The 14063-nt window shown below is 46.2% G+C and overlaps 1 protein-coding gene across 2 annotated transcripts in view; it reads left to right on the top strand.

The window, feature by feature from the left end:
• Positions 1–14063, top strand: part of SGSM1 (small G protein signaling modulator 1) — a 152870-nt gene that overhangs the window by 84263 nt on the left and 54544 nt on the right. For both annotated transcript variants that reach the window (XM_075568735.1, XM_075568736.1), the window contains exons 4-7: positions 3828–3990; positions 5938–6090; positions 8814–8881; positions 9471–9616. In XM_075568735.1, coding sequence (XP_075424850.1) covers positions 3828–3990; positions 5938–6090; positions 8814–8881; positions 9471–9616 — 530 coding nt within the window. The remainder of the gene's footprint in view (positions 1–3827; positions 3991–5937; positions 6091–8813; positions 8882–9470; positions 9617–14063) is intronic.

The raw sequence follows: 14063 nt of genomic DNA, 5'->3' as shown, positions 1-14063 counted from the left end.
CCTCTGTCAAGTCAACGGCTAATCGCGTAGGGATTTTTGACCCTTTAAGGACACCATACCTGCCAGCCAGCCTGACCAGCTGTGAGTGCTTCATTTTCACCTATTGGGCACTGCACAGGACCATCCCCTACATAAATCACACTCATTTGCGCCTCAATTTTTCGTTTTATCTGTTCACACGGTACTAGTGACCGTTTTTTGTAGGCAGCACTGAGTAAGAATTATTTGCAAATCACCTATGAGTGTGAGCTACTGTTTGCTCTCCTGAAATGTATTTTGCAGTTTATATAAGGTGGAGAGCCTCTTCAATTGCACTACACGGCTTTGATTCTTATATACAAGCCATACCCGTACTTATGCATATACTGTAAGACAGCATATAGATGTAATTGGCTTGATTTCCCATGAAAGCTCTTAGGAATATGCAGTTAGTTTTCGTTGGCTTTGGTATAATTTTAAGTGATGGATGGTGGCCCAACCCACAGATTAGAAAACACTGGGGAGTTATCGATTAAACTGTGAAGTCAGTGGAAGTATCCTCGCGAAAGGGCCCCCGATAGGCAACAGCAGAGTTTATTTTGAATAACCCCACATGTTTACATTTTATTGTAAAAACATAAGGCATAAAATGAATTGATTTAAAAAATATATATATATATATCGACTGGATCCCAAGAGAGATTAAAAGACTAAGACAACGACCAAAAGTAAGATAGGAAAATGAAATCAGAAAATGTGTTGAAGCGACGTGGAGAAGAGAGGCTGCAACCACAGTACCTGGGAGATCATTGGGGAGGCTTCATCCAGCATTGGGGAGACAAGGGTTAAAGATGATGATGATGATGAATATATACATATGTGTATATATATATATGTGTGTGTATGTGCTTTTTTTCTATGGAAAAAGGTGCAAGAACCCAAAAGCAAAGAAACATTTATTTATATCAAAACTTCTAATTAAGCTTTAAATATTGAAATGTGGTGGGAAAAGTATTTATGCTTCTCTGACTGCTAGTTTTCCAACCCTGTGTATATACGCACACATACACACACACACACACACACACACACACACACACACACACACACACACACACACACACACACACACACACACACACACACACACACACACACACACACACACACACACACACACACAAATATATATAATCTGGGGCACTCCAAAACAAGTCGATTTAAAATATAGTACAGTGCTATAATAACACACCTGTTCTATTTATATTGTAGGCGTGTCCATAGACAAATGCGCTTGCAGAGAAAGAGAAGGTTTGGACAGACAGCAGGTTTATTTTCCCCCATCTGATTTGCTTTGCGTGCGTGGCGATGCGACATGACGGCAGTTATGGGACCGGGCTTTTCCAGCAGCCGGTGCATCGATGATTAAATGAGAAGATTGCTTCCGGAATTCCAGCCTCACAGAACCCAAAGGCTTGACGGCTGAAAGCAAACAGTAACATAGTGATTGCAAGACTACCAAAGCTTCAGCACAAAGGCTTTCTGTCCTTCTCTCTTCCAGTCTCTCTCTTTCCAGCTCTCTCCCTTTACGTTTTTTGTGTACGGCAGTACATCTCTTTTTCTGTTTCCATTTCCTCTTTCGTCTTCTCGTGCTGTTTCTATCTTTTCTCTCTACCTCTTAGTAAAATGGCTTGTAAAACCCGGCCCAACATAATAATGTCTCATCTGCCCGACTCGAGCACAGTTTATGGTTGAGGTCGTTTTGTTCCTGCCTGGCTCGTGCCCGTGGCTTGCTAAATGAATATGGGCTGTTTCGTTTCAGCACAAAGCCTTTAGTAATTATTCATGTGTTCAGTAAAAAAAAATAGGAGGGTGAATGGTTCCTGTAACACCGGAACAGAATTCCGATAGAATGTTGGATGTTTCCCACAGAATGTTCCGTGATTCCATCAGAGTGCGTTAAAGGCGTTCCATCAGAGGTGCAAATGTAAAACAAAACACTTAGGGGCTTATTCTACATCCACCAAAGTCAGTGGGGAATTTTGTCTGAAACTGCCCCAATCGGCTGCTTCAGCGGATATAGAATAAACCCCTTAATTCTGGAAAATACCAGTGCTGTGAATGTACCATTTTTTTCATGTACAGGTAGTCCTCGCTATCCAACGTTTCACTTTACACCGAATGGCATATCCAACGCAACCCTTTGGGCCGTTTTTCGACGCCGGAATGCGTTATCCGACGCTCACCGCCACTGATTAACATGGGACTCACTTTAGAACGGTTTCACTATCCAACGCTACTTCCAGAACGGGTTCCGCTGGATAACCGAGGACTGCCTGTAGTATTGTACATGTGCATACATGAATGTCATTAGGTTTAAGTTATCTAACACACCCTAACATCCTCACCCCCAAACATTACTGGGACCAGCTGTGCGGCTGGACCATACTTCATCCCACAGTGAGCAGCCACTTTACCTTATGTTTCAACATTGCCCCTTACACCCTCTAGATTGTAAGCTCTGAGGACGAGCAGGGCCCTCATTTTGTATCTGTTTGCGCTTGTATGTCCTTATTGGTGTGTCATTCTGTTTATGCAGTTGATGTCACTCTGTAACCCCATTGTACTGCGCGGTGGCATATGTTGGCTCTTTAAAAAAATAATGATAGTAATTATTAAATTGAGTAAAAGTTTAAACCTTTTTCTCCTTTGTAATGTAGAATAGTTCTTTTTGGTAATAGGATTGGTAGAACCACTCCTTTATTTGACATGGTTAAAGCAACAATATCTCCTCCCCCACCCCCCATACCTCATTGATCTGTTTACCCTTTTCGTGTCGGAGAGGATGCGGTACCAGAGTGACGCAGCCCATTCCGGCACTTGGCGATCACGTGATTGATTGACGCGAGTGAAAGAAGAGGGAGTTCTCCACTTCCCTTTCCCCGCCTGCCCAATCGCGTTCAGTGTTCCAGCAGGAACGCCCGTATGCGACTCGCCGTTCCCCACGAAAAATGAGCTTAAAAGCCCTGACGTAGCCACTATGTCACTGACGGCGGGGACGCCTGAAGTGCCAGACCCCAATAGTGTGGTGGGATCCATCTTGTGGCAGTCAGAGGTTTAATATGCCGGTGAGCTGTGAAAAGAAAAAAACAAGAAGGCCGTCAGGATTGTCCAATTACAATGTTAAACAATTAATGATATAAACCGCTCATCCTTATATTCATTTTTCTTTTAGGTAAGTAACATGGTGCATGAGGGTTAATGAAGGGAACGAAGGGTATGATCAAAGAAGATCCAGAAGAATCCTCCACTAGGTTGCACTCTATGCTTCAATAATGAGATATATTTTGGACAATTTTGTCCTAGCAAAATCAGTTTTGCTAGGACAAAATTGTCCAAAATATATCTCATTATTGAAGCATAGAGTGCAACCTAGTGGAGGATTCTTCTGGCTCTTCTTTGATCATACCCTTCTTTTTGTCCAATTAGAAGCCACAATGTTATGCCCCTGTCATGTCACAGCTTCCTATTGGCTCACAGGAGTAATGCCAAACTGGTGGCCATTTTGACTTCTCTAAGGAGAGGAGAATACCAGCACATTAAAAGGTGTAAGTTTCTAGGGAACAAGGGTGCCAGGAGCTGAGAATGGCACTGTTTGGTTGAGAGGGAATGCTGCTTTAAACTCATGCTAAAATCAGCCATCGAATAACTGCAATTTCCACTTAGACACCTTTTTAAGGATCCAGTAGATCAAAGAGTAACATCCCTTTCCCACCCCACACGGAACACCACTCTCCCCTGCACAGAATCGCACCGTTAGTTGAGAGATCTGTCCTGTCTTGTTACAGCTGCGGTGGAAGCTTGCGTGTTGCACGGACTGAGACGCAGGGCCGCGGGTTTCCTGCGCAGTAACAAAATAGCCGCCCTGTTTATGAAAGTGGGGAAGAGCTTTCCTCTTGCAGAAGAACTTTGTAAGAAGGTGCAAGACCTTGAACAGATGCTCGAGAGCAAGTAAGAGCTTTTACGTATTAACCACTTTGATGGGAAATTGTCCACTGCTTCTGTTTTTAAAGGGGCAATCCAAGCTGGCTGTTCCCCCCGCCCCCCCCCCCCCCCCCCCTTTGTTTTAGATAGGATTGAAGCAGGGGGTCTCCGGAGCTGAACCCCATTATTTTCAGCTCTACGTACCTCCTGCTTCTGGAGATACTTACCTCCGCAGGGGGCGTGCCGTTAGCTGCTCCGGCTCGCGAGCTTGGGTCCACGTAATGGACTCTTTTCAAAGCTCCTCCACCTGCATACCAAAGAGGAAAGCAATCCCTTACTAACCCTTATGGCAAACAAACGCACGCCAGGATACCTACTCTATCACCCACACAAAGCACCTAACGACCACCTGCCATCTACAGGAGTGACTTACAGGTCTATTAGCCAAAAGATGTCGGTAAGTTATGTCTGTAGAAGGCGGGGGGTTCTTAGCTGTGTTGGGGTGGATGTAGGGGAGTTAGTGATGGGGGCAGATGCTCCCCATGGAGGGTGGTTAGGGCTTAGCTTTCTCCCTTGCTGTAATGGTTAGAGGAAATGCCCTGCTGGCGTCTTGGGTATGCAAGGGGGGTAAGGAGTGTAGTTGTAAGGAATATTAAGCTAGCCACTTGGGCTACTAAGGGGTTAATATATGAGGGCTACTACAGGGTTAATATATTAAGAACATGTATTTAAGCCTTGCTAATTGTTTGTGTAATATATATTTTAGAATATATTCCAGGTTGAGTTAGGTTATATTGCCAATATATACATAATGGCCATTATATACATAGACAAGATTGGCCCAACATCAGCCAGGGGTAGGTGATAAAAGTGATCATAAATGTAAGGAATGGCACGTTGGCGCCCATGGATAGTTATTTCGATGTTGTTGCCTCATTTGCATTGCTTAATGGCGTTAGCACTACCAGCAAAATATCACTGGGGTAAAATGCATGTTATTACTGCGTTACCATATGCGATATAACTTTAGCGACAAAGGGTGCATAAACATATTTAGCGTTTAGCGTCAATCTTTTTCATTTATCTGATGTGTAGGGAATCTAAGCCTTGGGCCCATATTTACTAAGCAGTGCGGGGCCCTCCTGGACTTGCATTCAAAATGTAGTGCAATCGTTGCAATCTGCCATAAACGTAATACCTAACTTGACGCATAGAAAATCCTGTAATGGTAGTATCATAATGACAGGCTATGAATCACTCAAGCTTATTGGGACACAGAAATAAGTCTGGGGATTGGTTGAATTCTAATACAACACTGGCATACGTCAAAGTGAATGCAGCTGACATCTAGTTAATGGTCAGTGCTTTGGTCCCCTATAACAATATTGGTGGGTAACCGGATTCACATGTGGCCCTCTGAGTCTTCAACTGCGGCCCCCAGCCACTGACCGCCCTAGCAGCCCGCGCTGCTCTCCCCAGTGCAGGCGGAGCAGAGATGCAGCTGGGGAGGATCATAGCTTCTTCCCACTCCCTCAGCTGCTGAATAATAGCCCTGCTCCTCTTCTGTGATAATCACTGGTTCTCAGCGTAAGGAGAGGAGCGGGACAGGATTAATCAGCGCTCCGGTATTAAGCAGCTGAACGGAACGGGGAGAAGCAACGTCCCTTCTGCCCGTGGACCATATACATAAATATGTGTGGGGAATGTGCGGCCCATAAAGTATACCATGTGGCTTACCATGGCCCTAAAACCTTGAAACTTCAACCATGTATTTGGTGGAAACAATGTTTCTTGGCATTCATGTTGGTCTGTGCCTGTGTTTCTCTAGTAGCCATCATGAGATATAAGTTGGGCCCTCAAAGAGGACAATTGCATGGTTGTATTGTATGTTGACCACGGGCCCCGATTGTTGACTAGATTAACTTTTTCGTAGTAATTGTGGCAGTTCCCGGTCTGACTTCTCTCCATCCCCAGGAGGAACCAGATGCACGGTGTCCACGAGAGTGTGCGCAGGACGCAGAGGCTCCTGAACCTGTCCCCGCAGGCTATCAAACATCTGTGGATTCGAACTGCGCTCATCGAGAAAGTGTTGGATAAAATTGTACTTCACCTGGTGGAGAACTGCAGGTAGGTGCGATGCAGCCGTTCTTAGGTGGGGTCGCAAATGAGAATCCGTCACACAAGTCTAAGGAAGTGTATTAGGGCCAGATCCACAAAGCTCTGTTAAGCCAAGGCAGATAGCGGGACGTTATATAAAACAGGAGCGGACGTTCTGTTCCCTGAGGTTAACGCATATCCACAAAGCCTATTATATGCAAACTCAGCGTCCGTGCTGCAGCTCATCAGTGTAGGGTTGTCTTAGCATAGCATTGCGTTATCTGCTAATGGCGTCACGTTAAGTCACTTACTGGAACTCTGGGTATCTGGGCCTTAGTGAGTAGTATTAGTGCGTAATAAAAGACATGTATTACCATGGTTAATGGTGACAGCATAACGTGTATCAGATTAAGTGAAGAGTACAGGCATACCCCGCATTAACGTACTCAATGGGACCGGAGCATGTATGTAAAGCGAGAATGTACTTAAAGTGAAGCCCTACCTTTCCCCACTTATCGATGCATGTACTGTACAGCAATTGTCATATATGTGCATAACTGATGTAAATAACACATGTGTAACAGGCTCTATAGTCTCCCCGCTTGCACACAGCTTCGGTACAGGTAGGGAGCCGGTATTGCTGTTCAGGACGTGCTGATAGGCGCATGCACGAGCTGCCGTTTGCCTATTGAGCAAGATGTACTTACTCGCGAGTGTACTTAAAGTGAGTGTCCTTAAACCGGGGTATGCCTATACTTCCTTTGAAGTGCTGTACTGTCACCATTATGCCACTTCATTATGCTCTAATAACTAATACTGATACTCTTTGGCTGCGTCCATAGAAGGACAAGCAGCGCTGATGCGTGCGGACGCTCCGCGCTGAGCCCCTGCATCCTCAATGAGGATGCCTTGAGAGAGGGCTCACGCGAGCGTCCGCAGGCGTGCGGAGGCTTTGGAGTTTTCAGCCGAGCGCCAAGCTGTTTTTCAGCACGCTGTCGGCTGAAAACATCCAATCAGCCTTAAGCAGCGTCAACGTCACGGCGCTGTGACGTCGGCGCCGTGACATTGACGTCAGTGCGTCGCGGGCGATTGGCCCAGCGACGTCACTGCCCCGCCTCCAACCACCTCCCCCCGGCTCCCTTCGCGCACTCTGGCTCGCCTGCAAGTCCGTGGAATCGCGCTGACTTAAGCAGGCGAGCCTCAGCGTTAGCGCGCCTCCGCTCTCCTCACCCCTCTATGGCCCGGGCCTTTGTGTAGACCTGTGCTGCTGACCCTAGTTTTGGTAACACTGTTACAGTTTAGTTAGAGACTGTAGAGCAGGGGAGGCCAGCTTCAGTCTCAAGGGCAACCAACAAGTCAGGTTTTAAGGATGTCCCTGCTTCAGCACAGGTGACTCAACGACTGAGGTTCTCAGACCGTAGGTACCTACTAAATATCTTTCGTTCTGAATGCAAAATACATTATTACGGAATAATAATATACTCTTTTGGTTCTTACATTCTTAAACAGGTGTAGACGCTTCGTGGGGAGCTGGGGGCAAGAGGCACAGGGATTTGTGTGCAGAGCTTTGCATTGCTAGTACAATCCCACAGAGGGGCACAGGGGGGAATCACACAAAGGGGGGCATCAGGGGAAATCACAGGTGGGGGACACGGGGGTACAGGACCAGAAAAGTATCAGGGGGGCACACGATTGGTGCAGGAAGTATAGAGAGGAGCAGTGGATGCATCAGGAAGAGAAAGAGATGGGCGTTGAATGCATGAGGGAGAGAACAGGAGCAGTGGGTGCAGGAGGCAGAGCGCGAGGGGAAATGGGTGCAGGAGGCAGGGAGAGAGACAGGCAAAGAGAGAGGAGCAGTAGATGCAGGAGGGCGAAAGAGTGGTGCAGTGGGTGTGGGAGAGATAAGGTGAGGTGTAGGAGAAGAGAGGAGTAGGGAGTGCAGGAGGAGAGAGAGGGATGGATAGTGAGTGCAGGAGAGAGAGAGAAAGCAGGGGGTTCAGGTCCCCCGAGGAAACGAGTACAGCCCTGGGAGTCTGTGCACTGATTGGCTATAGAGCCTCCCGAGCTATAGAGAGTATCTGAAGAATAGCTAGAAAAATACCACAGATACATTGTATGACTAAGGGAGGTCTAATGCTGGTGGCAATCACGGTTCAAGTGCCAATAGGTCTCAAATTGACCCTTAACGAAGTCCATTTGTGCTGTGTAACATTTTGGCCCATTTTTACAAAGCCGTTCCACAGGACACCTTCTGCTAATGGAAGACACCTTGCGGTCCGTTCAAGTCAATGGGCAGTAAGGTGTTTTGTGGAACAGCACGACTTCGTAAATATGGCCCTTTATGCTACTGTATGGCTTTTAATGCAGTTTCCTTTGTATTGAATAGCTAAGGTGGCTACACTGTGACGTGAGGGTGTCTGTGTATCATTAAGGTAGGGCAGGGGTGCACAAACTTCCTACACTGCGTCCAACCTGCCTGCCCTCCCCCTGTGTCGCACCCCCTGTGGCGTTAAATGACGCTTTGGGGTGATGTGACGCACAGCGTAATTTTACGCCGCGTCTCCATGGCAACTGGGTCATGTTGTCATAGAGACAAGTGGACATGGAAGCCGGGTAAGTGAACCGCGCCCCCCCCCCAAAAAAGACCCCCCTCCCCAGTTTGCGCCCCACTGAGGTAGACGACCGAATTCATTATCTTGTCAAACGTTTGTAACTGATTCTAGTTCTTTTTCTTTTTTTTGTCCCCCCGCCAGCAAATATTATGAGAAAGAAGCACTTTTAACGGATCCAGTGGAAGGCCCGATTCTCGCTTCTTTGCTGGGTAAGCAGAGATTTTAGCTAATAACCTCCCTCCAATGAAACGCTCCACTTTCATGTCTGCGGAGACTCTGGGCCCAGGTGTAGAATTTCACCATCTCATTATAACGTGTGTGTCAGGTACACCATCTCCTTCTCAAGACACTCCGTAAGTCACCTGCCAATGCAAACGAAGGAATTACATGTGCATACACTGATCCATACGCCTCTTATTATTAATGAAAGATTAAAATGAGCTTGATACGTAGAACTCACTTGGGCGTAATTTGTAACTTCTTCCCAATAATCATAGATTTTAGTTACCAACTTGGAGTAAAGTGTTGGTGTCAGAATGAGATGGCATTTTAATAGAATTTGATGGCAGATAAGAACCCGGTCCCACCTATCCTTGAAAGTCATTATGTGACATTCTTATGGGAGCACTTTAGAGATATTTCACGAAAAAATGACCCCAGCCCTTAAACCTGTTGGTCTACGCTCTGCTAAATGACATTGTGGGCATGATGCCACTTCGCAAGGTTGGTTGCGCTGACACTCTTATGTGCCCGTCATGAACCAGATAAACCACTAATTACTTGTACATCGCCCAACAGTTGGTCCCTGCGCCCTGGAGTACACCAAGATGAAGACTGCAGACCACTTCTGGACTGACCCATCCGCGGATGAGCTCGTTCAGAGGCATCGCATCCACAGTTCCCACTGCCGCCAAGACTCGCCCACCAAGAGGCCTGCGCTGTGTGTGAGTAAGCATGTGAAGCAAGTACCAGTGCCATGCTACTCCGTGTGATGGTTCTGAGTAACATTGTCCACTTGAAGCACCACCATTCTCTTCGTTCCTCCCTAGGGCTGTTTTACTCAATTATTATTATTATCTTTTATTTGCATCAACATTTTCCGCAGCGCAATACAATGTGGAAGGGAGGACAATAATATTGTATGACAAAAGAGTATGTACCGTAAATGATTGATTAAACACTGGGGAGGAGTGGCTCAGTCAGTAAAGACACTGACTGGCACTGAGTTTGATGCACGGGAAACTGGTTCAATTCCCGGTGTCGGCTCCTTGTGACCTTGGGTAAGTCACTTTATCTCCCTGTGCCTCAGGCACCAAAAACATAGATTGTAAACTCCACGGGGCAGGGACCTGTGCCTGCAAAATGTCTCTGTAAAGTGCTACGTAAAACAGGCAGCCTCGGTTTTAGCTGCAGCTGCAGAGAAGGAGATCATTATCAGTAGGAACATGCAGCTGCAGAGAAGGAGGTCATTATCAGTAGGAACATGCAGCTGCAGAGAAGGAGGTCATTATCAGTAGGAACATGCAGCTGCAGAGAAGGAGGTCATTATCAGTAGGAACATGCAGCTGCAGAGAAGGAGGTCATTATCAGTAGGAACATGCAGCTGCAAAGAAGGAGGTCATTATCAGTAGGAACATGCAGCTGCAGAGAAGGAGGTCATTATCAGTAGGAACATGCAGCTGCAAAGAAGGAGGTCATTATCAGTAGGAACATGCAGCGGCAGAGAAGGAGGTCATTATCAGTAGGAACATGCAGCGGCAGAGAAGGAGGTCATTATCAGTAGGAACATGCAGCTGCAGAGAAGGAGGTCATTATAAGTAGGAACATGCAGCTGCAGAGAAGGAGGTCATTATCAGTAGGAACATGCAGCTGCAGAGAAGGAGGTCATTATCAGTAGGAACATGCAGCGGCAGAGAAGGAGGTCATTATCAGTAGGGACATGCAGCGGCAGAGAAGGAGGTCATTATCAGTAGGGACATGCAGCGGCAGAGAAGGAGGTCATTATCAGTAGGGACATGCAGCGGCAGAGAAGGAGGTCACTATCAGTAGGAACATGCAGCGGCAGAGAAGGAGGTCATTATCAGTAGGAACATGCAGCTGCAGAGAAGGAGGTCATTATCAGTAGGAACATGCAGCTGCAGAGAAGGAGGTCATTATAAGTAGGAACATGCAGCTGCAGAGAAGGAGGTCATTATCAGTAGGAACATGCAGCGGCAGAGAAGGAGGTCATTATCAGTAGGAACATGCAGCGGCAGAGAAAGAGGTCATTATCAGTAGGAACATGCAGCTGCAGAGAAGGAGGTCATTATCAGTAGGAACATGCAACGGCAGAGAAGGAGGTCATTATCAGTAGGAACATGCAGCTGCAGAGAAGGAGGTCATTATCAGTAGGAACATGCAGCTGCAGAGAAGGAGGTCATTATCAGTAGGAACATGCAGCTGCAGAGAAGGAGGTCATTATCAGTAGGAACATGCAGCAGCAGAGAAGGAGGTCATTATCAGTAGGAACATGCAGCGGCAGAGAAGGAGGTCATTATCAGTAGGAACATGCAGCGGCAGAGAAGGAGGTCATAATCAGTTGGAACATGCAGCTGCAGAGAAGGAGGTCATAATCAGTAGGAACATGCAGCTGCAGAGAAGGAGGTCATTATAAGTAGGAACATGCAGCGGCAGAGAAGGAGGTCATTATCAGTAGGAACATGCAGCGGCAGAGAAGGAGGTCATTATCAGTAGGAACATGCAGCGGCAGAGAAGGAGGTCATTATCAGTAGGAACATGCAGCTGCAGAGAAGGAGGTCATTATCAGTAGGAACATGCAGCTGCAGAGAAGGAGGTCATTATCAGTAGGAACGGAGCTGCTCTGCTATGATGGAGATAGAAACATGCAGCTGCAGATTCGGCCACAGAGGGCACCTGTGAGCATGGTTGCTCTGGTAGAGCTGCTTTCTATAGGACAGTGTGTAGGTCAGTCTGTGTGTGTTTATGTGATGGTCAATCTTTGTGTATGTTGTGTGTGAGTCTGTGCAGGTCAGTGGCTGTCTGTGCAGGTCTGTGTGGATTGTACAGATCAGTGTGTATGTGTTGTGATGATCACTGTGTTTGTGTATGTATGTTGTGCTGATCAGTGTCTGTGTGTGTGTTGTGCTGATCACTGTGTGTGTATGTATGTTGTGCTGATCACTGTGTGTATGTTGTGCTCATCTGTGTGTGTGTGTGTTGTGCAGGTCAGGGTCTGTGTGTGTTTTTAGTTTTCAGTAAATGTGTCTGGAGGTCAGTGTGTTTCTGGGAAATACATTGTGTGTGTATGTGGAAAGTGTGTGATTGTTTATTTGTATGGTGGACATATCAGGTGTGTGTGTGTGTGTGCATGTGTTTATGCTGCCTAAATACAGATATAGCCAACGTTATTGCATCCATTACTGTGTGGTAACAGGTGCAATAATGTCTGCTGCACATTTATACAGTGGGTATATGTAATATCAGGGCTGGTAGGATGCACTTGCCCCCCAAATAAAAATTCACCAGCCAGCCCCTGGGGAGGGAGGAAAAGAAGAGAAAGAGAATGTGGAGATAGAGTGGAAGAGAGGAGGGAGAATGAATAATACAGCATAAATGGGGGGGGCGCTATTAGACAAATATCATTATAATATTTTATTTTTTTTAGGCATTTGTCTTATAAATAATTTTTTTAATGTGTCCCAGTTTTTAATTTTGAAAATGTGGTCGTCCTAACCTAAACGTATTCGTGAATGGCGTACGGCGAAGGTAAAACGGGGGAAACCTGATCAAACCAACAAAATAAAAACGGTTGGTGGGCACAGAGATTCAGTACGTGAGGAGTAACAGCTGATGGATTGGATAGTAGCACATGGGGAACGTCGGCGTAGTGGGTCAAGAAACATGATTTGAAGAAAGGCTGTTGAGTTGTTTGATTGCTGCACATGGCAAGAAACAAGAATGTTTTATTGCAAGTGCAGGGTGGCTACGTGGCTTTATGAAAAGGCAGCAATTATCCCTGAGAAGGAACACTACAGTGGCACAAAAAGGCTGGAACAGTTGATTGACAAACTAGTGTCCTTTATTACGTACGTCAATAACAAAATAGAAGAAAAGAAAATACATGAATCTAACATAATCGCTATGGATGAAATGTCTGTTTGGTTCGATATGATTAGTAATACTACTGTTGATGTGACTGGTGCAAAATCCGTGTCCATGAAAAGTACCGGGCATGATAAATACCATGTTGCAGGCGTGCTGGCAGCTATGAGGTTTGGCAAAATCCTTTCCGGGTTTTCAAATTCCGGTTCGGGATTTTGCTCTTGCTCGTCCTCTGTGGCTGGATCGTCCATTTTTGCTCCTGGCAACTTCCTTTAAAGGGACAGCCTTGTAAGCAGGAAGTTGCCTAGCACAGTTCCAGTTTCCTGCTATGTTCATGCAACGGGTTTATGATTTTTGTCCCTCACGTTACCAGAACCGGCTCACGTACCTCGACTACCCTTGTCTTCAGCCCGCCCCAACCATTGCAAGTACCTAGACTAACCTTTGTTTTCAGCCTGCCTCGACCTCTGCATCCTCACCGACTACGCAACTCTGCTGCCAGCCCTGACCTTCGGCTTACGACTCGCTACTCTATCAGGACTGTGTCCCTCGGCTCAGGTCGGTTCTTTGACCTTCCTACCTCAGCCCTGCGGGTCCGTTTCCTGCTTGAGACGAGCATCGTTACATCGGCTAGGGGACACGGAGCTAAATTGAAACCATACATTGTATTCCGTGAAGGAAAGAGGGAGGTCCGGGCGATGCAGAAATTAAATGACGTAATAGTAGAATCATCAGTTAATGGATGGCTGAATGAAAGCGTGACAGTGGATTGGTTAAGACTTGCTCTAGGAAAGTTCAGTTTCTTTACTCGACTTCTTGTGTGGGATGCATACCGATGTCACATAAGGCTTGCAACAAAGACGGAAATTAAAAGAGGTTATAACACTGACAGCAGTGATCCCATGAGGATGCAGGAAATACATTCAAGCTCCGGACTTTGTTTGGAATAAGCCTTTTAAAGACAAGGTAAGAGATTTTTATGATTTGTGGATGGCTGATGAAGGCAGCATGGTATACACAGTATACATGGTATACACGAAGGGTGGAAATTTGAAGCCGCGATCACGCCAGCTAATTGTCTCATGGGTAAAGAAGGCATGGGAAGAGATTGATATTGACATGAAACGTTCCTTCAAGTCCAAAGCACTTGTGATCAAACCCAACGGCTGAAGAAGACAATACACGGCTTCCACAGAGATGGTAGCTCTAGTAAAGGATGCTAAGGAGAATATGGCTGGAATAACAGCTCCATCAGCAGAAGAGGAGGAGTACTGTATGTTGACCAACTGG

Source organism: Ascaphus truei, chromosome 13 (genome assembly GCF_040206685.1).
Source record: "Ascaphus truei isolate aAscTru1 chromosome 13, aAscTru1.hap1, whole genome shotgun sequence".
Classification (NCBI taxonomy): domain Eukaryota; kingdom Metazoa; phylum Chordata; class Amphibia; order Anura; family Ascaphidae; genus Ascaphus; species Ascaphus truei.
This window is presented reverse-complemented; position numbering and strand designations above follow the sequence as displayed.